Here is a 24,632-nt window from a genome sequence, read left to right as displayed (position 1 = left end):
TCAGAGTGAAGTGGAAAATCATCGTAACAAGAATATAAAGTTTCTACGATCTAATCGTGGAGGAGAATATTTGAGTTATGAGCTTGGTCTTCATTTGAAACAGTGCGGAATAGTTTCGCAACTCGCGCCACCTGGAACACCACAGCGTAATGGTGTGTCCGAACATCGTAACCGTACTTTATTAGATATGGTGCAATCTATGATGTCCCTTACCGATTTGCCACTATCGTTTTGGGTTTATGCATTAGAGACAGTTGCATTCACGTTAAAAGGGCACCATCTAAATCCGTTAAGATGACACCTTATGAACTGTGGTTTGTCAAGAAACCAAAGTTGTCGTTTCTTAAAGTTTGGGGTTGTGATGCTTATAAGAAAAAAATTCATATTGATAAGCTCAAACCCAAATCGGAGAAATGTGTCTTCATAGGATACCCAAAGGAGACAGTTGGCTACACCTTCTATCATAGATCCAAAGGCAAGATATTCGTTGCTTATAATGGATCCTTTCTAGAGAAGGAGTTTCTCGCGAAAGAAGTGAGTGGAAGGAAAGTAGAACTTGATGAGGTAACTGTACCTGCTCCCTTATTAGAAAGTAGTTCATCACAGAAATCTGTTCCTGTGACTACTACACCAATTAGTGAGGAAGCTGATGATGATGATCATGTAACTTCAGATCAAGTTACTACCAAACCTCGTAGGTAAACCAGAGTGAGATCCGCACCAGAGTGGTACGGTAATCCTGTTCTGGAGGTCATGTTACTTGACCATGACGAACCTACGAACTATGAGGAAGCGATGATGAGCCCAGATTCCGCGAAATGGCTTGAGGCCATGAAATCTGAGATGAGATCCATGTATGAGAACAAAGTATGGACTTTGATTGACTTGCCCAATGATCGGAGAGCCATTGAGATTAAATGGATCTTCAAGAGGAAGACGGACGCTGATAGTAGTGTTACTATCTACAAAAGCTAGAATTGTCGCAAAAGGTTTTCGACAAGTTCAAGGTGTTGACTACGATGAGAGTTTCTCACTCGTATCTATGCTTAAGTCTGTCCGAATCATGTTAGCAATTGCCGCATTTTATGAAATCTGGCAAATGGATAAAGAAAACTGCATTCCTTAATGGATTTATTAAAGAAGAGTTGTATATGATGCAACCAGAAGGTTTTGTCAATCCTAAAGGTGCTAACAAAATATGCAAGCTCCAGCGATCCGTCTATGGACTGGTGCAAGCATCTCGGACTTGGAATATACGCTTTGATAAGTTGATCAAAGCATATAGTTTTATACAGACTTGCGGTGAAGCCTGTATTTACAAGAAAGTGAGTGGGAGCACTACAACATTTCTGATAAGTATATGTGAATGACATATTGTTGATCGGAAATAATGTAGAATTATTCTGCAAAGCATAAAGGAGTGTTTGAAAGGAGTTTTTTCAAAGAAAGACCTCGGTGAAGATGCTTACATATTGAGCATAAAGATCTATAGAGATAGATCAAGACGCTTGATAAGTTTTTTCAATGAGTACATACCTTGACAAGATTTTGAAGTAGTTCAAAATGGAACAGTCAAAGAAAGAGTTCTTGCCTGTGTTACAAGGTGTAAAATTGAGTAAGACTCAAAGCCCGACCACGGTAGAAGATAGAAAGAGAATGAAAGTCATTCCCTATGCCTCAGCCATAGGTTCTATAAAGTATGCCATGCTGTGTACCAGATCTATTGTATACCCTACACTAAGTTTGGCAAGGGAGTACAATAGTGATCTAGGAGTAGATCACTGAGCAGCGGTCAAAATTATTCTTAGTGGAATAAGGATATGTTTCTCGATTATGGATGTGACAAAAGGTTCGTCGTAAAGGGTTACATCGATGCAAGTTTTGACACTGATCCAGATGACTCTAAGTCTCAATCTGGATACATATTGAAAGTGGGAACAATTAGCTAGAATAGCTCCGTGCAGAGCATTATTGACATAGAAATTTGCAAAATACATACGGATCTGAATGTGACAGACCCGTTGACTAAAATTATCTCACAATCAAAACATGATCACACCTTAGTACTCTTTGGGTGTTAATCACATAGCGATGTGAACTAGATTATTGACTCTAGTAAACCCTTTGGGTTCTAGTAAACCCTTTGTGTTGGTCACATAGAGATGTGAACTATGGGTGTTAATCACATGGTGATGTGAATTATTACTGTTAAATCACATGGCGATGTGAACTAGATTATTGACTCTAGTGCAAGTGGGAGACTGAAGGAAATATGCCCTAGAGGCAATAATAAAGTATTATTTATTTCCTTATATCATGATAAATGTTTATTATTCATTCTAGAATTGTATTAACCGGAAACATAATACATGTGTGAATACATAGACAAACAGAGTGTCACTAGTATGCCTCTACTTGACTAGCTCGTTAATCAAAGATGGTTATGTTTCCTAGCCATAGACATGAGTTGTCATTTGATTAACGAGATCACCTCATTAGGAGAATGACGTGATTGACTTGACCCATTCCGTTAGCTTAGCACTCGATCGTTTAGTATGTTCCTATTGCTTTCTTCATGACTTATACATGTTCCTATGACTATGAGATTATGCAACTCCCGTTTATCGGAGGAACACTTTGTGTGCTACCAAACATCATAACGTAACTGGGTGATTATAAAGGTGGTGTCTCCAAAGGTACTTGTTGGGTTGGCGTATTTCGAGATTAGGATTTGTTACTCCGATTGTCGGAGAGGTATCTCTGGGCCCACTCGGTAATGCACATCACTATAAGCCTTGCAAGCATTGCAACTAAATGAGTTAGTTGCAGGACGATGTATTACGGAACGAGTAAAGAGACTTGCCGGTACGAGATTGAACTAGGTATTAAGATACCAACGATCGAATCTCGGGCAAGTAACATACCGATGACAAAGGGAACAACGTATGTTGTTATGCGGTTTGACCGATAAAGATCTTCATAGAATATGTGGGAGCCAATATGAGCATCCAGGTTCCGCTATTGGTTATTGACCGGAGACGTGTCTCGGTCATGTCTACATTGTTCTCGAACTCATAGGGTCCGCACGCTTAAAGTTCGATGACGGATATATTATGAGTTTATGTGTTTTGATGTACCGAAGGTAGTTCGGAGTCCCAGATGAGATCGGGCACATGACGAGGAGTCTCGAAATGGTCGAGACGTAAAGATCGATATATTGGACGACTATATTCGGACATCGGAAAGGTTCCGAGTGATTCGGGTATTTTTCGGAGTACCGGAGAGTTACGGGAATTCGCCGGGGAGTATATGGGCCTTATTGGGCTTTAGGGGAAAGAGAGAGGAGAGGCTGCGCCCCCCCCCCCCCCAAGGCCTAGTCCGAATTGGACTAGGGGGAGGGGCTGCGCCCCCTCCTTTCTTCTCTTCTCTCTCCCCTTTCCTTGACTCCTACTCCTACTACTTGGAAGGGGGGAATCCTACTCCCGGTGGGAGTAGGACTCCTCCTAGGGCGCGCCATAGAGAGGGCCGGCCCTCCCCCTCCTCCAATCCTTTATATACGGGGAGGGGGCACCCCTTGGAGACACAACAATTGATCCTTTGGATCTCTTAGCCGTGTGCGGTGCCCCCCTCCACCATAATCCACCTCGGTCATATCGTAGCGGTGCTTAGGCGAAGCCCTGCGTCGGTAGAACATCATCATCGTCACCACGCCGTCGTGCTGACGGAACTCTCCCTCAAAGCTCGGCTGGATCGGAGTTCGAGGGACGTCATCGAGTTGAACGTGTGCAGAACTCGGAGGTGCCGTGCGTTCGGTACTTGATCGGTCGGATCGTGAAGACGTACGACTACATCAACCACGTTGTGCTAACGCTTCCGCTTTCGGTCTACGAGGGTTTGTGAACACACTCTCCCCTCTCGTTGCTATGCATCACCATGATCTTGCGTGTGCGTAGGAATTTTTTTAAAATTACTACGTTCCCTAACAATGTCCTGCATCGAGAAACCGTGGATCCAACGGTCCCTCCAGAACAAAACCTTATGTCCATCCCCAACAATGATGTGCACCAAGCTATCAAACACAGCACAAGCGTCCGGATCAGTCATCATCGGGGTGTCCTACCATGGTCTTTGCGGCATTGTGAGTGCTAACTACTGATCTAGAGACTAGCACAATAAATCAAAGAGATTCAGGCTCGGGACCGGATCGTCACAACGACCTACAATGAAGAAGTTTTTTAGAGTAAAATACATTGGTGGTACTAAAACTATTCCAAGTGTGTCAAGTAGGTCCTAAAAGTTTGAAATCGTTTACCTTGGGTCCTAAATATGTGTAAGTCGTTCACTGTGGGTCCTAAAAGTATTCTAAGTGTGTCAAGTAGGTCCTAAAAGTCACGCGTAAAATACACATATACGACGTGCGGCGAACGATTTTAAACTTTTTTTAGGACCTTCAGCGTATTTTAGGACATATACTTGAAATATTTTTTAGGACCTTCGGCGTATTTTACTTTTTTTTAATCAAAAAGTTACATCATTTCCATATAGCAAAAGAGCCCAACACGTAGACACCACCCCTACCATGACGTGGGAAAAAGAAACGGGATCTATAACTGCCGAATATTCAGATTTTCTGGACCTGAAGCCAAACGTGCTCGTAGCCGCTGCACGAATCTAGATGATCTTTCGTTGCCACGTCATCCCAGGCACTCGTTCGGGTTGAAGGCGATTTCACGCGAACGATTTTTTCTTGCATCGAGTACCTTATCCTTTCCCCTCGAGCACTGCCTCACCCACTCCCCTAAGTCTAGCCCCCCGGCGATTACAGCGGCGAGTCCTTCCGGCGATTGGAGCAGCAGCGAGTGGCGCGGGAGTGCGGCGGAGAGGATGCGGGAGGGCTGCGTCCGTGCGATAGGGCGACACATGCCGGGCACCACGCCGCGCCTGCGGGAGGAGGTGGCGGCGAGGATGCGGCCGGCGGGAGGGAGCTCCTCCTGCACGTCCAGGGCGCCGTCCGGCACCACGAGTGCGCGTAGGCCGCATCCGGGAGTGCGAGAAGCGTGGCGCTGCCGGTCGCGCCCGCCACTGACATCCTGCCGCCGCGGCGTGGTCGGCGGGGACCCGTTCGCGGCGTCGCTTTGTCGGGTCGCGCGAGTACGGCGGCGAGGATGTGGATGGCTGCATCGGGCGGCTACGTAGCCGGTAGATATGGAGGCGGCCGCGGCACTCGAGAAGAGGGAGCGGCTAGTGATTGGGCCAAGGTCTGGGTCCTCCCGTCGTCGCACACGGTCGCTGAGGAGAGTCGACGGCTATGGAGGACGTCGAGTGGCGGTGGCAGCCGCTCCCGCTTCTGCTCCGAGTGTATCAATGGCGTCGTCCGCCGTCGACCCCTCCATTTGGGGCTTGCTCGAGGTACAAGATGCATCCATCCATCTCATCGCTGCGATTTTTGTTGAAGCCACAAGTCTGATTGATCAATCCATTCCACCAATGTTGTTTCAGTATTTGCCATGCTTTTGTATCAATTGTGTTTTTGCACTGCCATTCAGTACAAGTAGCAGGACAGAGTGCCAAGCATATCAGACATTTATAAATGCTGCTAATCCACATGGTCTGATGTTGCTTTCATGTTGATTCAATCAAATCTAATCGATCGTTTGAGACAATCTCTGTTTTGCAGGGGCGGAGCCAGGATTTGAGTATGAGGGAGCGAAGAGGCCAATACCAAGCAATCGTATATAAAACATATATAAAAGGTGATTATAGACGTCTTTTAGATATATCACCGGCATCAAATTGCAATGACATATAATTCATAATTCAAAAGAAAATGACACTTTTATTAGTATAAATATAACTCTAGATATAACTTTAAAAATTGTAGTAAGCAATGTAACAACAACATTACCTAGTAATTTGCATAGTCTAGTTGTATGTTGGATATACCTTCAGATTTGGTCTTGCTATGACAATATGAGCTGTGAGACTGAATAGTATAGGATTTGATACTGACCGAGAAGCAACAACTGCTTCATTGGGATGAGCCGGTGATGACGGTTGAAGGAGACGCAAGAACAAAAGGGTAGAGCTTCCTTATGTGGCTGATGGCAACGCCGCAACGCCCTAGCGCGCACAGGCGATCGATCCCGAAATCAAAACAGAAATACTAACAATCAGACTAAGGTTTAGATTCAGAAAAAAGAAATTACTGCTAATAGCTAGTATTATTGATATATACTACTAGTCTACTACCTGCTTGTATCCATAGGCTGGCCTCCCGGTGCCTAGCTGTATAGCGTCGTGGTGAGCGGCGGCGGCGGCGGCCGCCGTCTACAGTCAGGCGCACGTAGAACGTAAAGAGGATCAATTGATTGATCTGATCGATAGCATTAGGGCTATGACCTGGCCTCAACTAGCATAACAATTACACGCATGAGGCAGGCCACGACCGTACATGGGCTACTGGGCTTATTTGATGCGTACTAATTACAGGATAAATCAGCTGGGCCATCATTAATCAAATCATTACTGGCCATTAGCACACGTAATACGCTGCGTATACCAGAAATTTTCAAGGGGGGGTGAGCAGGAGCGATTGGGGGGTGTCTAGCCCCTGCTCGCCCACCCCCCCCCCCCCCCCCCCCCGCCTCCGCCCCTGCTGTTGTGGTTCAGTAATGTCATGTTCATTTTACTGTTAGAGTTATCCATCGAGTTCTTGTATGCATGTTTGGTTGATTGGTTCAGTACATATGGCCATGCAATTGAAGAAGAAACAAAGTCTACAATCATTGATCGAGCATAATATGGGTAAACATTTTTTATTGCCATGGCAATTTAAACTTTTTATTTGACATGGCGAATTACTTTTATTGCCAAGACGAAGGCAATTTTTTGGCAAATAACCATGGCAAATTTAGTTCAGGAACCATGGCAAGTTTCTTAATTTAACCATGGCAACTATATTTTTCATTTGATCATGGTAGGCAATTTTTTCACAAATAACCATGGCAAATTTAGTTCAGGAACCATGGCAAATTTCTTAATTTAACCATGGGAACTCTATTTTTCATTTTGATCATGGTAAATTTAGTAATTGACCATGTCATTTTTTTGGTTTATAGATGATGGCAAGTTTCAATTTCTCATTGATTAACCATGGCAACTTTTTATTATTTGATCTTGGTAAGTTTAGAAATTGATCATGGCAATTTTAGTTTGCAGATCATGCCATTTTTTAGTTTCATGTATTGTGCTTCGCAACATTTTTTTTAGCACGGACGATGTTAATTTTTAGTAAAAGATCATGGCAAATTAAGTTTACGATGCATGGCAAATTTTATTAATTAAACATGGCAATTTTTTTTGTAAATGAAGATGGAAAATTTCCTGAATGTTAAGAACATCCACAACTTCTGTCATGCCCTTGTTTAGCAAATTTTCCTCCATATTTTTGCCATCGCAAAAATACTTTTATTCACACGGCAAATTTTAGTATAAGTTGCCATGGCAATTTTTTAGTTTAAGTTGCCGTGGGAAATTTATTGTAAAAAAATGGTAATTTTGTTTTAAATATTATGGCAAATTTACATTTCCAGAACATGGCAAATTTAACTATGTAGCACGGTAAATATACTTGTATAGCCATGGCATTTTTTAATTTATTTCCATGGTAAAAAGTACTCCATTTTTTCCATGGCAAAAATTAATCCATTTTTTGCCATGGCAATTTTTTACTCCATTTTTGCAATGGCAATTTTAACTCCATTTTTTTGCCATGGCAAAAATACTTTTATTTCACATGGCAAATTTTAGTCTAAGTTGCCATTGCAAATTTTATTTTAAGTTGCCATTGCAAATTTATTGTAAAGAGCATGACAATTTAATTTAAATATTATGGCAAATTTTACTATGTAGCATCTTAAATATACATGTATACCCATGGCATTTTTAAATATATTTCCGTGGCAACTTCTTCCTTTTTGTGCCATTTTTAAAACATAAACTTGAACATGGCAATTTTTTCATAGAATGGCAAAAGTCCATGGCAATTTTGTTGTGCAAAAGACCCGTGTTTATTATTCACAGAAAAACTGGGCTTTTTACTTGTCATAACTTAATATGGGCTTTATGTTTCATTTTTCTTTTCACAGGAATAAGGCCTGCAGGGCCTGGTGCGTGGGTTGTTCGGGCTGGGGCGTTCTCCTCCCGAATTGAGTTGTTCGATCGATGCCCCTCTTGTCCCGAACGTTCGGACTGGGAGCACCCCGGACCGAACGGTCGGGAGTTATCGACGTCCAAAAGAAAACCATTTTATATCTGCAACCAACAAAACATGTTTGATGCACTACGAGCGCGATACAAATGGGAGGTAACCTGCACAACAACCCATACAACATTAGAAAACTTACACTATGAGATGTTTGATCTACTTGTCATGATGACAAAAGATATATTTCCTACTCCGTTGTCAATTCCGCTTTGCAAGGCTATCTGTAGCAAATGAAAAACAATTACGAGAAAGGTTTAGGTTGCTTGGTACCCGCTGGTTTTTATGGATGTTTAAGAGGTTAGTATCACAACACAAACTCATAATTCTCATGTAATTACCATGTGACACATGTGGTAAGTAATTCAAACAATTCTAAAAAAAAGTTTGAACAATGGACATTGAAGAATGATCAATGAGCGAATTAAACGCAACTCGGATGGTTAGATTTCTTGTGATGGAACCAACCCATCAAAGTTCATGTCTTAGACTTGGCACTGATAGTTGTGTTTTCTGGATTTATTTCCGGCCTTCCGGCGATGTGCGTTCAGTGGGAGGAGAGGTTCCTGTCGACTACGAATGCGTTCGTGGTGACTTCGTCAATCTTAAAATGTTGTGTTGACTGAGTATCTCGGAGATGCTCATAGGGATAGACTGTGGGTGCGCACGTTAATAGAATTGCGGGTATGTACGCGTATGTAAGTATCTGCATTTGTACAGTGTTAAAAAATGATCAACAATGGACATCAACACGTACGGTTGTAAAAAAAGTGCAAAAAAAGTGCAGTTTAGCGAAATGCTGGTTCATGCAAAGATTGCCTCCAATTTCCATGGGATCAACCGACCAAAAGTAGTACTAGTCTACAAGACGAAGAAAAGAAGTTAAGAAAAGACTGCTCCTCATGATCCTGTTGACGGGAGCAACAAACAAACTAACCGGCACGGGAGAGATCCGCGGCTCCGTGTCCCGATTCTCCTGCGAGTCCTGTCCCGCGCCAAGCCGCTCAACCAGCGAACCGCCTGCTGACCCCACATCCCGCTCGCCCCCGACGTGCGGGGATCACCCCGCGTTCCCCAAACTCGTGTGCATGGCGCGCCACGTACGCCCATCGCGCAAACACAGCGCCTAAAACCCGCGCCCAAACTAATGGTGGCACTACCAGCTTAGATCGATCCACCCATCCATCGGCCGATCGGCATGGCGGGGGTGGGAGGCCGGAGCTCGCGCGCCGCCGGCAAGCGCGGGGGCGGGGCGGCGTCGTCGTCCGCGGCCGCGTCGGCGTGCGTCTACTACGCCACCACGGGGGTGCTCGTGGCGCTCTGCGTCGCCGGGGCCTACTTGCTCACGTCGACCTCGTCCGCGTCCATCGCCGGGCCGGACGACGGGGACAAGGCGGCCGCCGTCACGGCGTACCGCCACACCACGCGCTCGTCGTTCGCGTACGAGGTGACCAGGGAGAAGGCGCCGCCGTCGCCGCCGCGCGAGCCCGAGGCCGAGGACGGGACGCTGGGCAAGGAGGACGCTGGCTCCGAGGAGGATGGCGGCGCCGATCAGGAGCGCGGCAGCGCCGTCGCCGCGGCGGCCGTGGACGACCCGCATGCCAAGCCCGATCTGGACGAGCGTGTCTCCGGCGGCGAGGACTCCAAGAGCGACGCGGCGGCGGTGGACGAGGACCAGAGCAACGAGCGCGTCCGCGTCGCCGCCAGCGAGGCCACCGCCGAGGAGGAGGAGGACGCCACGGCGGCGACGGGCGCGGACAAGGAGCAAGAAACGCTGGACAACGATCAGGAAGAAGAGCAGCAGTCGCATCTGCAGATGCCGCGCGCCACGGTGGAGGAGAGGAACCTGGACGGCGGCATCGAGGAGGAGAGCATCGCGCGGCAGCGGCAGAGCGACGAGGAGGAGCGTATGAGCGCCGGCGACGAGCAGCCCGGCACGGGCATCCTCCGCCGCGAGGCGCAGGAGGACGAGGCGGCGGAGCGGCAGTCGGATGAGGATAGACCCGATCAGGAGCAGACAGAGGAGGACCGTAGCAGCGATCAAACGCTGGTCGAGGAGGACGGGCGCACGTTGGTGGAGGTAGAGTCCGACCCCGGGCAAGAAGACGGCGGCGGGGACGACAAGGCAGCTGCCGAGTCCGAGCACAAGGAGGACACGGACGGCAGCGGCGCCGGCTCGGTGAACCACAACGTCGTCGATACGCTGCAAGGCGAGGGCTCGGCCGTCGGCGCCGAAGGAGACCAGAGCGCGTGGGCAACACAGCGCGATCAGTCGCACCGGGAGAAGGACCGGCGGCAGGAAGACGCGGGCGACGGCAACAGCACGGACGGCGAGGAGCAGCACGAGTGGCGGACGTGCAACGTCAAGGCCGGCGCCGACTACATCCCGTGCCTGGACAACGAGAAGGCCGTCAAGAAGCTGCGGCCGGAGAACTTCCGGCGCTACGAGCACCGCGAGCGCCACTGCCCCGACGAGGGCCCGACGTGCCTCGTCGCGCTCCCAAGTGGCTACCGCCGCCCCGTCGAGTGGCCAAAGAGCCGCGACAGGGTACAAACAAGAAAACATTCTTCTTTCCATGGATTGGTTGCTCACTGACACAACGATGGTGACTTGTGCAGATTTGGCTGAGCAATGTGCCGCACACGAAGCTGGTCCAGGTGAAGGGGCACCAGAACTGGGTGAAGGTGAGCGGGCAGTACCTGCTCTTCCCCGGCGGCGGCACGCAGTTCATCCACGGCGCGCTGCACTACATCGACTTCCTGCAGCAGTCGGTGCGCGGCGTCGCGTGGGGGAAGCGCACGCGGGTGGTGCTGGACGTGGGGTGCGGCGTGGCCAGCTTCGGGGGCTACCTGTTCGAGCGGGACGTGGTGACCATGTCGTTCGCGCCCAAGGACGAGCACGAGGCGCAGGTGCAGATGGCGCTGGAGCGCGGCATCCCGGCCATCTCCGCCGTCATGGGCTCCAAGCGCCTGCCCTTCCCCAGCAAGGCCTTCGACCTCGTCCACTGCGCGCGCTGCCGTGTCCCCTGGCACGCCGACGGCGGCGCCCTCCTCCTCGAGCTCAACCGCGTCCTCCGCCCCGGCGGCCTCTTCGTCTGGTCCGCCACGCCCGTCTACCAGAAGCTCACCGACGACGTCGAGATCTGGAAAGGTATGTGCAGACATAATTATTCGCACTAATTTTTGCTTGTGAATTCCCACCGTCACCATGGTCCATGAGTGAATGAATCATTCCCAGCAATGACGGCTCTGACGAAATCCATGTGCTGGGAGCTGGTGACGATCAAGAAAGACCGGCTCAACGGCGTCGGCGCCGCCTTTTACCGGAAGCCGACGTCCAACGAGTGCTACGAGAGCAGGGGGCGGCAGCAGCCTCCCATGTGCAGCGACGACGACGACGCCAACGCCGCGTGGTACGTCCGCCTGAACGCCTGCATCCACCGGGTGCCGACCGGCGCGGCGGAGCGCGGGGCCAGGTGGCCGGCGGACTGGCCGCGGCGGGTGCGCGCGCCGCCCAACTGGCTCAACACCTCGCAGGTCGGGGTGTACGGGAAGGCGGCGCCGGAGGACTTCGTGGCGGACTACCAGCACTGGAGGCGCGTCATGGACAAGTCGTACCTCAACGGGCTGGGCGTCGACTGGTCCAGGGTGAGGAACGTCATGGACATGAGAGCCGCCTACGGAGGGTAACATCATCGACAAGAACCCTTCCCGCCATTGCACCTAGCAATCACCATTAATTTGCTGCCGAGAAATCCTGCACGACATTGATCGATGCACTGCACATGATCTCTGCCAGGTTCGCCGCGGCGCTGAGGGACCAGAAGGTCTGGGTGATGAACGTCGTCAACGTCGACGCGCCGGACACGCTGCCCATCATCTTCGACCGCGGGCTGTTCGGCATGTACCATGACTGGTGCGAGTCCTTCAGCACCTACCCGAGGACCTACGACCTTCTGCACGCCGATCACCTCTTCTCAAAGATAAAGGACAGGTCAGTCACTGCTCTGCTCACTTCTACTTCAGCCATGGCCGGTTCAGGGTTATGACGGCAAACGTGTGTTCCTCAGGTGCGCCGTGTTGCCGGTCGTCGTCGAGGTGGACAGGATCGTGAGGCCGGGAGGGAGCATCATCGTGCGCGACGACTCCGGCCTCATCGGCGAGGTGGAGAAGCTCTTGAGGTCGCTTCACTGGGACGTGAGGCTCACCTTCTCCAAGAACGACAACGGGGTGCTGTTCGCCGAGAAATCGGATTGGCGGCCGGAGCTGGTCGCCGAGCCAACCTAAATCAAGCCATCTCCATTCTCATGATTACAAGCAATTTTCACCCTCCAAAAGATAGATAGGGTTTTTTTTTGTTCTTTTTTTTCATTCTTTCTTTGGTTAGCATTGATGTAGTATGCGGAACTTACTAACTACCCTTCAAATAAGACATGGTTTTGTAATGCAGTATGTATCTAAGACTCATGCATAGAACTGAGACGAGTGGAGCATTAGTTTGTCAGTTCAAATACTTACTCCCTCTGATCCATAAAAAGTGTTGCGGTTTTGAACAAAGGTTGAACTAAGGTTGGCAACCTTAGTTCAAAACTGTGACACTTATTATGAATCAGAGGGAGTACTTTTTCCTAGAAGGCAAGTTGGCAGATCAGTTAAATTTTGTAGAGTTAGCAATGTTGAGTCCAGCTGTTAGAAGATACAACTTCAATAGCAGATCGTAATAATGTCTGCAGATCTGCACATCAATTGTTACAACAATAAGGTATCCACTGCAGATGCTCAGAACAAATCAATTGGGCAACCACTGGCATATCTTTACACAAAATCATTTTTGGCCCTCGTATTTCTCTTTTACAGAACCACGACTCATGGTGCCCCCCACAAACAAAAATGCTGATACAATCTATACTGATATTAGATGGCAAAGTGCCTTCTGGTTCATCTTTAGTTTCCCTCCATAAATCGGTAGGCTGTAGATGGCAAAATTGATGGGCATCATCACGCATTGCTTGCAGCTAGCCCGTTTGAAACGATTTGTGACTGTAAAGAGGTCTGGTCTCTGTAAAGTGGTATTCCACCGCCGAGTTCTTTCAGCCTCTTTACCATATCATGCAACCCCTCAAAAGTGAGCTTGGTCTGTGCATTGAATTCCTCCCTCACTTGTGGATGCACTCTAAAACAGCTTCCCAGCAACTTGTGGAGATGGGATCGAATCATTCTCCATGGCACTGGGTATTGCTCGCACAGTTTCAAATACTCAATGGCCAGATCAGCCGGGTCTAAACCACCATCTCCGTCTTCATTGCCATCTTCTTTCCACTCCTTTGTACGGAAACCAGCAAATAATGCTGGATTTTCCAAAAGAGGTTCAGCTGAAAGCACGCCATCAGCTCCAGTGTGTTGCAGACAGCTCTTCACATCCTCCATATGGCGAATGTTTCCATTTGCAAGTACAGGTATCCTCAGGGCATCTTTCACAGCTTTGATGGCATCCCAGTCAGCTCGAAATTTCTTCCCATCTTTTTCATCTCTTGTACGCCCATGCACTGCCACAAGAGAAGCACCAGCTTCTTCAAGCATCTTTGCATACGCAAGTGTGTCCTCCAGTCGCGGAAATATGCGGATCTTGCACGAGACTGGAACACAAAGGTTCTCTGACAGACTTTGCACAAGCGATTTAACGAGTGGAAGGTTGTCCATGAGAAATGCCCCATAGTATCCCCGTTTAGCAATGCGCTGTGGACATCTGCAGAGTTTTCAGAGAGGCATTACTGCCATTTAGAAAAGAATCCAGTTTGAATCATATATTTGAAATAATGATCATATATGGGGAACATGCACGATGTACTGAATATTAAAAATGATGAAGATATAAATTTGCAGACATAATGGCAGCGCAGACACATTTGCAAAATGTGCAGTACCCAAGGAAATCTCAGATAGGCAGCTTTAGTGCTTTGAAACATTTGCTTAACAATAAAACAAAATAATTCGATTGCTTAAAGTTTAAATTCTGTCACTGCAAGGTCCAGTGCTAGCATCATGCTGAAGGCACAGAGATATTTCAGCGACAGTGATCAGAGGCAGATTATCTTTCGTAATGTATTTTTTTGTTTATATGCAACAAATATATATGAGCCACTACAGAAGTCTGCAGTAAGTGACTAAAGAGAACAGCACTTTTCAGTATAACATAATAAAGAATTGGCACATACCCAAAATTCAAATCAACATAGTCGCAGTGTGCTTCCACCAGCTTTGCAGCTTGTAACAAAATGTCAGGATCGTTCGCACAAAACTGAACAAAAAGTGGGCGGTCCTCCTGCATAAGATTTGATCAATGTCACATTCTGCGCAAGATTTTCTTTTATTGTATAGTAGACTACAAACAGTAACAGCACAATACAGCTAATTACTGGAAATAACTGCCTACCCATTTTATAGTCCTATACTACTAGGACAAAGTAATATACCGAATCTTTCTGGATGTTATAACAAAAATTCTCCACTTGCTAGTCTTAAATCCCATTCTAACAGTGAAGAATTACCAGAAATCTATGCAACGGTGGTCTACAGGTGAATCACAATGCTCAAATTCGGCTATCCTAGAGTTTAATCGTAACGATACGATGACCTAGAGGCTCCTAAGTGTGAGTTACCTTGCAGGTAGTGAACTCCATGTCCCTGTGCTTCTCGTTCTCGGAGAAGATGCGGGAGTGGAGCATGGGCGTGTAGGCGGCGTCGGCGCCGTAGCGGCGGCAGAGCATGCGGAAGGGCAGCTCCGAGTTGTCCACCATGGGCGCCACCACCAGCCTCGGGGACCCCAGCCGCCTCCAGTGCGCCCACGCGCGCTCCACCCTCTCCTCCGCGGACGCCGGCGGAGGAGGCAGGGGCGTGGGCACGGGCGGTGCGATCTCCTCGGGGGCAGCGGGGGCACCGGAGGCAGCGGAGGCAGCGGGGCTGGGGCATATGTCCTCGTCGGGGTCGGGGGCCGTGGTCAGGTGGGCGGCGGCGGCGTCGGCCGGAGACATGGCGAGGCTAGGGTTTAGGGAGCGGAAGAGGAGGCGCGAGTTCGGGAGGAGGGGGGCGAGTCGGCGTGGTAGCATGCGGCTCGGCTCGGTGCGGTTCGCGGATCGGGGTCCCATGTTGTGCGCTCTGATCCAGTCGGTCTGAGGAACGAGGCCCACCTGTCAGTTGATGAAGAAGCTTAGAAGAAATTGCTCTGGCTCGGCCCACCCGGCCTATACTAAGAGTAGCCCATCCACATTTGTCGCTTTTTCGATGAGCCGATCCACATATGGCCCGCATGAACAACCTAGCTGAGATTTGTTGAGAGGCCGACTATGAGGACAAGTGCCTCAATTTTTCTTTCTGAGAGATGCCTACAAAAAATGTTGAGAAACAAGGTATTCTCAAGAAAGAATTTGTTGAGAGGCAAGAAGGCGAAAGAGAACGATGTGGACAAGTGCGGCTATTGACTTTGACACATGCAAGCGAAGCTGAATGTAGGGTACGGTGAGCCATTAGCCATGAGAGGATGATGATCGTATAGTGATCATGAGCAAAACCCGTTAGAGGAAGAACAACCTAGCTTAGTCGCATACATGGATGACAACATGAACACCGTTGAAGTTTCCCAAAAATAAGGCCAATTCTTTTCACCTTAAACTCATCAAGAAATCGGTTTGAGATTCTTTACGTTAGGGATATTGTTTGAGTTGTTTGATGACAAGTCTATGATGCTCATGAACTATAAATGTGCCATGATAAACTGATATTGTTCCAACTATTTTGCAGTTGTTGAACTCTATGTTGTGCTAAACTTATTCCTATAATTTCCTACCCAAAAAACCACAAAAATAGAGAAAGGCGATTAGCCAATGAAAAATAATTAGTCAAAACCTTGTTGAAAAAGGTAGATCCACTATGATGATACAAGGAAACTCAATTCAACTAACGCATGACTTTCATGAAGCTTGGACACTTCCAGTAACATTGTTTGCGCCGTACTAAATTTTATGGTGCTCAGTCTTTTTTTTTTGCGCATACGGTACTCGGTCTTTTTGACAAAATAGCGGCAAGGAGCTATAAAGATGGTTTGGGGAAACCTAACCATGAGAGCACATATTTAGGACACCAACAACAAACAAGATGGGCCTGGATATAGGAAGAAAAGAAAGACACCCATCCACGGATATTCAGTTCAGTGTCTGGGCTCATCTGCACCCCGTGAATAGTAAATTCGAAAAAAATACTAAAAAATCTAAACAAAATTTAGGTGGAGATGTTCCAATGTGATGTCTGTGCCAAAAAAGACAAAATCGGTCAAAACAGTACGTGAACAATAAACTTTCTTACAGCCCCAAAATATGTCTTTTTTGTTGAGCTACCGAAATGTCCAAACTCTACGAAATTTGGCACGAATTTCATGCACATGAGCATCTAGCATCACAAAAAAATTGGATTTTTTTGAATTACTATTTTAAATGAATTTACTGTTCACCTCGGGTGCAGATGCACCTGAGAGCGGAAACGCAGGTGTCCATGGAAAATTATTACTCAATTTGATCTCTCGGACTCCAATACTAGACATCCTAGACCCTCTCAGATTAAACAGATTTGTTTCTTGGCTTCCGTCAGCGGTATTGATGAAGTGGTGACAGTCTCGTACATGTGACAACCATAGTCAAGATTAAAAAAATGAAAATTAAGGGAAATGAAACAAATTTGAAGAAGCTATTAAGAATAATTTTAAAAATCTGAAAATATGAGTAAATTCTGTGAGATAATAAACCATAATCATTCTATAATAATTATTAAAAATGTGAGAATTACCAAATTGAAAACTCAGACTTTCTTTTGTAAAGATTAATGATATTATGGAAAACAAGAACTTTCAAGGCAACTCACTAATTATTAAACTCTCATAAAGTTTCATCACATTTTCCTTTTTTATTGGTACAAATAGTTACAAGATTTTTTGGAATTTTGAAATATTTTTTAAAAATAATTGTCTTTTCAGGTGACCCTTTTTGTGGATGGGCAGGTTATGGCTATGGAGCTCATTTCATTCTTTAAAAATTATGCATTGTTCTTTTCAGATTCAGATGGAACAACAGTAGCCAAGATATGTTAGAAAAGTACACCACTATGCAATCGGTAGGGTCTTATTCCTCCTTATCTCAAGATGGGTTAGATGGGACGCATAATCTGATTGTTTAGGGCGCACCACCAAGCTGCATTAGACAGAGCCCCCATGATCCTATCTGTGAACCAGATTGACATGTCACTCCTGTCGGATCCCACATGAGCTGAAAGTTCAAGTGACACATATATATAATAAATATTCGTGTATTCCCAGAGTTTTGAAATGAACCAAATGGTCCATGCATGCATGATACTACATCACGATTTCGAGTAGAATAAGCAGAGGAGCTGTCCAAGTTGCCATTTTGATCTTGTTCTGGGTTTAGAAAATCTTGAACAAACCGACAGCTACCGCTCATATATAATTATTCCCTGGTCACTATGAATCTTTCGGTTCGGTTTATATAGAATTTTCTAAAACGAAAATGTCGAATGGAGTTCGGCCTCCATGGAGACTGAATTTAAAATTATCCAAATTCATATTTGCATGTTACAATAAATATGAGAAAATACACATATACTGGGAGACATAATGTATAAGTGTGTAAAATTTTAGGACAGTATACGCTCTAAATGAGTGCTACTATAAAACAAAACATATCTGCGGCTTCTTAGTACATGCACTATTTATCCTTAAAGTCTATGATTTCTTTTTCTTTTTTGCACAACTCGCGATTTTAAGGTATTTCATCTTGAATTTTTCACATATATATCACATCCTTGTATACTTATATGATTTTCCAGATTTTTCTAAAAGTGGGAAGTTTGAATTGTGAATTTTTTTAAATTTTCGGCCTCCGTGGAGGCCGAGCTCCAAAACGCGCTGGTCCTTCTTAAAAATGTATTCTGCCTTGGTTCAGGGTTAATTGTGTGCATTGAGGATTCTATATAAATAAATGACTGCACTAACTGTGAATTGTTTCGTTTTGAGGTAAATGCACTCGTGATAGATGAAGTTGCATAACATGTGCAGCTTGGTGCCACAAGTTGATAAATACGGAAAACTGGTGCCGGAACTTGTCTCAACGTGCATATACGGTTCACTTAGCCGTATACGCCGTTTGCATGGCATGACAGGGTGGCGCTAGGCCCATTGTCAGTGAGTGGGCTGAGCTCGAGGGACACATGTTTGCAGAAACACCACTGAATTTAATAACAAATCTTGTTAAAACCCCATGAAATGCCAATACATGTCTCTATGCTAGAGACAAGGGCCCATTTAGGAAATAGTACGAAGGGAAAATTAATATGAAAAATAGCGCAGACTGAGTTTGAAACTGGCTCCTTGTCTTACAAGGCCGGCTGTTCTAGCCACAAGACAAGTTTGAGTTTTGTTCTCCACATATGATAACGAAGCTTAATTAATGACCTATAGTTTGATGAAAATATGTTATTTTTTCCTTTTATAATTTGGTGAAAATATGTAAATTATAATCAGAGTAAAAAATTAAAAACAGAATTTTTTTGTGTTATAATAAATACGAAGAAAAAATAACTTATTTAAAAGAATGTTCATGTAACTATACAAAATATTACGTATTACCTGAAAAACAAAATATACATTAAATAATATTTATGAAATAAAATAATCTGTATAATTTTAAATAGTAAACACATATTTAATAAAATATGAGTAAAATATTATATTTGAATAAATGTTCATATAATTTTGGAAAGTGTTAAATTTTTAATTCATATAGAATATAAGAAATTTTGATGTTGTTTTTTTTAAATCACATGTTTTATTATTTTTTTGTGTTTGTGAAAATATTTATACATTCTTAGACATTATAAAATAATTATATACTAATGGGAAGATAAATACGAGTCTTGTAAATCCCCAGGCCGCTTCAAATGAAAAGACTTAATATTTTTTAGTTATATGATACTTCTAAAATAATACGTGTATATTTTTTTGTTAAATATATTAAAAATATGGTGTTGATAGTTTTTATTAAATATATGAAGACTTGTTTATGAAACTGTCAAAAATATATGAACATGAACATTTTAACTCTATCTATTACTGTGATTAAGATTTATACTCTTGCAAAAAGAAAAATAACTAACATACGGTGAATGGGCTGCAGTAACTGCAACCCATTTAAGCCGGGTGCATGTTGGTGTATAGAACAATAAACCTACTTATCTTAGATGGACAAGAAAATTGAACTAGGACCATGCTTGTAGTGAGAGGTCTCTGGTTTGAACCTGTGTCGGCACTATTTTTCATATGAACTTTCCCTTTGTATTGTTTTTTGACGGGCCAGGGCATTTTACAAAAAATGTTATTAATTTAGGGGTGTTCTGCAAAAAACCATCGCTCCAGCTCCACCTCGTCACTGACGGCGAGCCTGGCGCCATCATGTCACGCCACGGAAGCGGCATACACAGCTACATACGAGAATGAAACGTATATGCACCTTGAGACAAGTTCTGACACCAGTTTTCCGTATTTTTCAACTTGTGACACCAAATTGCACATGTTGTGCAACTTCATGTACCACCGGTGCATTTACCTCTTTTGTTTTCCAGTGTAACTAATGCACGCTTTCATCCTTTCTTTTAACCGTTGATACATGCATGCATGCATTAGAATAACCCCCTTTTTTCTCACATGCACTTTTTCTAATCTATAATACCTAAATAGTTCATCCCCACTATGTTATTTCTCTGAACATGCAGCCTATCCACATCAGCAAACTGCCACATCATCAATTAGTTTTCCATTTAACTAATTTATATTGGCATGTAGACATGCATGTCGTCGTTGCTCAGTTTGCACACTTAAATTAACAACACAGAAGCCATGTGGTCTCAATTCGCACACAGGAAAAAAAGTACCAACCCCTTCTTCGTTCCCGTCCCATCCCCTTCCCCTACCGGCTCCTTCCGTCATTCAGTTACCACAACCGAACAGGCATTGCTTCACTTCTCCTCCTCGATCTATAAATATTTGCCTCGTGGCAGCACCACTTGGAAAGAAAAAGCTCCATCATAGCGCTACTCCTATTCCGGCTGCCCCTCCTCCTTCCTAAACTCAAAGTGTACGATCTCCTTTTGTTGTCTCTGATGTTGTTTGTGCGGATGGTGACACCCTCCTTCATCTGTTGGTTTGACTGCAAGTCATGTACAAGGTGTGGATGGTGTGTAGTAAATCCATGATTGGCGGCGAATGGGGATCAAGCCAGGCTAGTCGTATTTTTTGGTGGGGTGGATCAAGCAATGAAGGGTAAGGATTTGATGTAATGAAGGATTGAGATGAGGTAGGAGCGTAGCTATGGGGGTGGGGGGTTGGTGTCGAGGATGATGACGATGACATGTACCTAGGGTAGGGTCATAGGCCTGACCTAGACGCCCTACCCAAGGACACTGCCCTAGAGTCATAGAAATTCAAAGTACAACAATATATACCGACTAAAATCACCTTGGAGTGCAATCCACTCGACCATATATCCCGCTCGGATACCCCAATTCCATTCGACCAAGATAGAGTCACTCAACTACACGAAGAATCACTCGGAGAACAGAAGGTCTAAAGCCACTCAGGATGGCAACGGTCACGCGTTCACTCCGTAGTCTTAAAGATCATTTATAGCTCTTTTATAGTGGTGTTACCAGTAACGCACTGTCTTAATGTACATTGAACCCTGTGTAACTGAGGGCTGGAGGGGTCCGGCGCACTCTATATAAGTCACCCCCCTCCTCTGGTACAAGGGTTCGCACCCCCTGTAACTCTCATGCATAATCCAGTCGACCAAGCCTCCGGGCACCGAGACATAGGGCTATTGCTTCCTCCAAGAAGGGCCTGAACTCGTAAATCATGCGTGTACAATCTCACCGTAGCTAGGATCTTGCCTCCTCCTACGTACCCCCTATTCTTACTGTCAGACTTACTCCCACGACAGTTGGCGCCCACAGTGGGGCAGGTGTCTTAGCGACTTCCGGTGAGGTTGTTGTTTTTTCGATCTCCATCAACATGGTTTCCGGCGGTGGCTTGGCTTTGGGCCGCGAGATCCGTCTCGGCGCGCTCATTTTCATCGCCGACGACTCTGCCTGGCTCCAAGAGGCCCCCCTCGACGTCGAGGCCCTTCCCGTCTGCGGGGCGGCACACTTCTGTGCGAGTGCCTGCGGCGTCCTCCTGTGGCAGCCGTTGACCCAGTATCGGTCGGCTCCCGCAGCGTCCACTCTTCCAGCTGTACGCCGTCGCAAGAGATCTGGTCGATGGCGGCTTCAACGTTGGGTGAAGCATGCGGTGGCGTGCCAGTCGACCACCCCTCAAGTCGCGGCAATTGAGCCCGACGAATCTCTCTACAGACTATTCGACCTGTCGACTAGTTCCGCTGAGACCCTATCCGAGTGCGGAAGCAGCGACCCTGCGGCGGAAGTCCTGATGGTCGACATGCCGTGCAGCCCACCTGGTTTCTATCGCAGTGGCGGCGGTCCGTCGCATGGTCATGACGAGTATCATCCCGAAGCCCTCACTTCGAAGCAGAGGGAAGAGTTGCATCGTCGCAACGTGGAGGCCCTCCACACCCCCATCATCGGAGAAACCTCTGAGGCTCGGGCCTTGGAGGCTGCGCGCCTGGCCACCTTGGCTGAACGCGCACGACTGGAGAATCTCCAACATTCACTCGACGAACGCGCTCGTCGGGAGATCCCTGAATCCAGTTGACGTCATCGACAATTATTTCCGCCTGAACCTCAGGTATATCGCACACCAGTCCAGAATCTTGCAGCTGCAACCCGTGTATAGCAGAGTCGATTCAGCCATCCCGTTCGAAGGCTGGTAGGGGTTTGATGCAGATCCGAGTGTTGCTCCGGGCGGCAGGAGAACAAAACTCAGCCGTTTCCTAGTCGCGCAACAGGATCCACAGCAGGTCTGTGGTCGCGGACACAGTCCAGTCTGCTCACAGCCCGAGATCGCCTCCGCGGCATGAGGGTCGTGGGCACCGCCAGGAGCAGTACCTGGATCAGAACCACGAGCAATATGATCATCGATTCGGTCGTGATGACCGCCATCGAGTGCCTACGCCCCCTCCGAGGGGCAGATCGTATGCGCCCCGACGGTATGATGACAGGCGCCCGTATGGTGATGAGCGGAGGGCCCCCGTCGACCCAAGAGAGCCCGGGTTTGATGCAAGATCAGTTCTCATGCAGGGTATGGTCGACAGGGGCCGGGCACCCAGAGAGGGACAAGACAGAGATCGTCCGATTGGTAGCAGAGTGCATGTTTCTGGGCCTGAATGTTTCAGCGGAGCCATCAGAGCTGCTGAGATCCCTCCCAACTTCAGGTTGGCGACGGGTGTGAGTAAGTTCACCGTGAGTCGAAGCCCGACACCTGGCTGGAAGATTACTGAGTGGCTATGCAGATTGGTGGCGGTAACGATGATGTGGCCATGAAGCACCTCCCTTTGATGCTTGAGGGTTCGGCCAGAGCTTGGTCGAATCAGTTGGCCCCTGGTAGTATTTTCAGTTGGGAAGAGTTGGCCCGAGTGTTCGTTAAAACATTCGAAGGCACCTGCAAACGACCAGCTGGGCTGACTGAATTGCACCATTGTGTCCAGAAACCGAATGAGACCCTGAGAGACTACATTCAGAGATGGACTACCCTTCATCATACAGTGGAAAATGTGTCACAGCACCAGGCAGTTTGGGCCTTCAAAGAGGGCGTTCGGTATAGAGAGCTCAACCTGAAATTTGGTCGGACAGGAGACATGACCCTGGCCCGAATGATGGAAATAGCCACTCGGTACGCTAACAGCGAAGAGGAAGACCGACTCCGCAGTGGCAAGAATAAACCAATCGCCCAAGACACCGGAGGAGGAAATTCTAGTCGATAGCAAAAGCACAAGGCTGAGACTACATGTCCTGCTGAAGCCGCAGTTGTGAATCAAGGGAAGTTCAAGGGAAAGCCTAAAGGGCCATGGATCCCCAAGAAAGTGAAAGATCAAGCGGGAAACGATGTTCTCGATTTGCCGTGTCACATACACACCAAAAAGATGAAGAGGGTAACTTGATCTACCCCAAGCATACCACTCGACAATGTCGACTCCTGATTCAGAGCTTCCGAGAGGGTCAGCCCAGCGAAAAAGAGAAGGAATCCGATAAGGAAGAGGGCAAAGAGGAAGATGATGGTTACCCCAATGTCAATGCCACTTTAGTGAGTTTTGCTGACGCCGAGAGCAAAAGTGGACTGAAAGTTATCAATCGAGAAGTAAACATGGTTGCTCTGGCAACTACGACGTATTTGAAGTGGTCAAAAACTCCCATTACATTAGACCAGTCCGATCACCCAGTGCACGTTGCTACCCCCGGGCGGCAAGCATTGGTGGTCGACCCAGTCATTGGGGGCACCCAACTGACCAAGGTTTTCATGGATGGTGGCAGTGGTCTGAACATTTTGTATGCTGAGACCCTCCGAGGGATGGGCATTCCGATGTCCAAGCTCAGCGAGAGCAACATGCGATTCCACGGAGTCATCCCAGGAAAGAGCCGATTCACTCGGTCAGATCACTCTTGATGTGGTTTTTGGCGATTCAAAGAATTACCGCAAGGAAAAGTTGACATTTGAGGTCGTGGATTTTCACAGTGCCTATCATGCTATTCTGGGGAGGCCTGCATACGCTCGTTTCATGGCTCGACCATGTTATGTGTACCTCAAGTTGAAGATGCCTGGCCCCAGAGGTGTGATCACAGTCACAGGGAATCGGCAAAGGGCAGAAGAGTGCCTCCAGAAGGGCTCAAAGATTGCCGATGAACAAATGGCAGCAGTTGAAATGGAAGAATACAATACGAATGCAAATCCGAGTGATTTGTTGCGAGCCAAGAAGTCTGCTTCAGAGTCCGCATTTCAGTCATCCGGTGAAACAAAACTTGTTCATGTTCACCCGACTGATCCTAATGCTGCTCCGACCCACATCTCAACAACACTCGACAGCAAATAGGAAGAAGCGCTCATCCAGTTCCTCTGTGAGAACTGGGACATCTTCGTATGGAAACCATCTGACATGCCGGGTGTACCCAGGGGACTTGCTGAGCACCATTTGCGAGTCGACCCAAAAGCAAAACCTGTCAAAGAACATCTCCGTCGGTCCACCGTGGAGAAGAGGTGGCTCGGCTTCTGGCAGCTGAGTTCATCTGTGAGATATACCACTCTGAGTGGCTCGCCAATGTTGTCATGGTCCCCAAGAAAGATGATTCACTCCGTATGTGTATCGAT

At 46.8% G+C, this 24,632-nt stretch overlaps 2 protein-coding genes across 2 annotated transcripts; one reads left to right on the top strand and one right to left on the bottom strand.

Annotated features, from left to right (window-relative positions):
• Positions 1-5,677: 5,677 nt before the first annotated feature.
• On the top strand, positions 5,678-12,756 carry LOC123166973 (probable methyltransferase PMT24). The gene is made up of 6 exons (XM_044584820.1): positions 5,678-5,753; positions 8,148-10,811; positions 10,883-11,414; positions 11,502-11,949; positions 12,063-12,257; positions 12,334-12,756. The coding sequence occupies exons 2-6, from the start codon at positions 9,462-9,464 to the stop codon at positions 12,548-12,550; spliced, it is 2,742 nt and encodes a 913-aa protein (XP_044440755.1). The 5' UTR covers positions 5,678-5,753; positions 8,148-9,461; the 3' UTR covers positions 12,551-12,756.
• Positions 12,757-12,952: 196 nt separating this feature from the next.
• On the bottom strand, positions 12,953-15,429 carry LOC123166974 (tRNA-dihydrouridine(16/17) synthase [NAD(P)(+)]-like). The gene is made up of 3 exons (XM_044584821.1): positions 14,923-15,429; positions 14,479-14,585; positions 12,953-14,009 (listed from the first exon to the last, which is right to left on the bottom strand). The coding sequence occupies exons 1-3, from the start codon at positions 15,406-15,408 to the stop codon at positions 13,262-13,264; spliced, it is 1,341 nt and encodes a 446-aa protein (XP_044440756.1). The 5' UTR covers positions 15,409-15,429; the 3' UTR covers positions 12,953-13,261.
• Between the last annotated feature and the right edge of the window lie 9,203 nt (positions 15,430-24,632).

The sequence above is a fragment of the Triticum aestivum genome, chromosome 7D (genome assembly GCF_018294505.1).
Source record: "Triticum aestivum cultivar Chinese Spring chromosome 7D, IWGSC CS RefSeq v2.1, whole genome shotgun sequence".
In the NCBI taxonomy this organism is placed as follows: Eukaryota; Viridiplantae; Streptophyta; class Magnoliopsida; order Poales; family Poaceae; genus Triticum; species Triticum aestivum.
The sequence above is the reverse complement of the archived record's forward strand: the minus strand, read 5'-3'. Positions and strand labels throughout refer to the sequence as shown.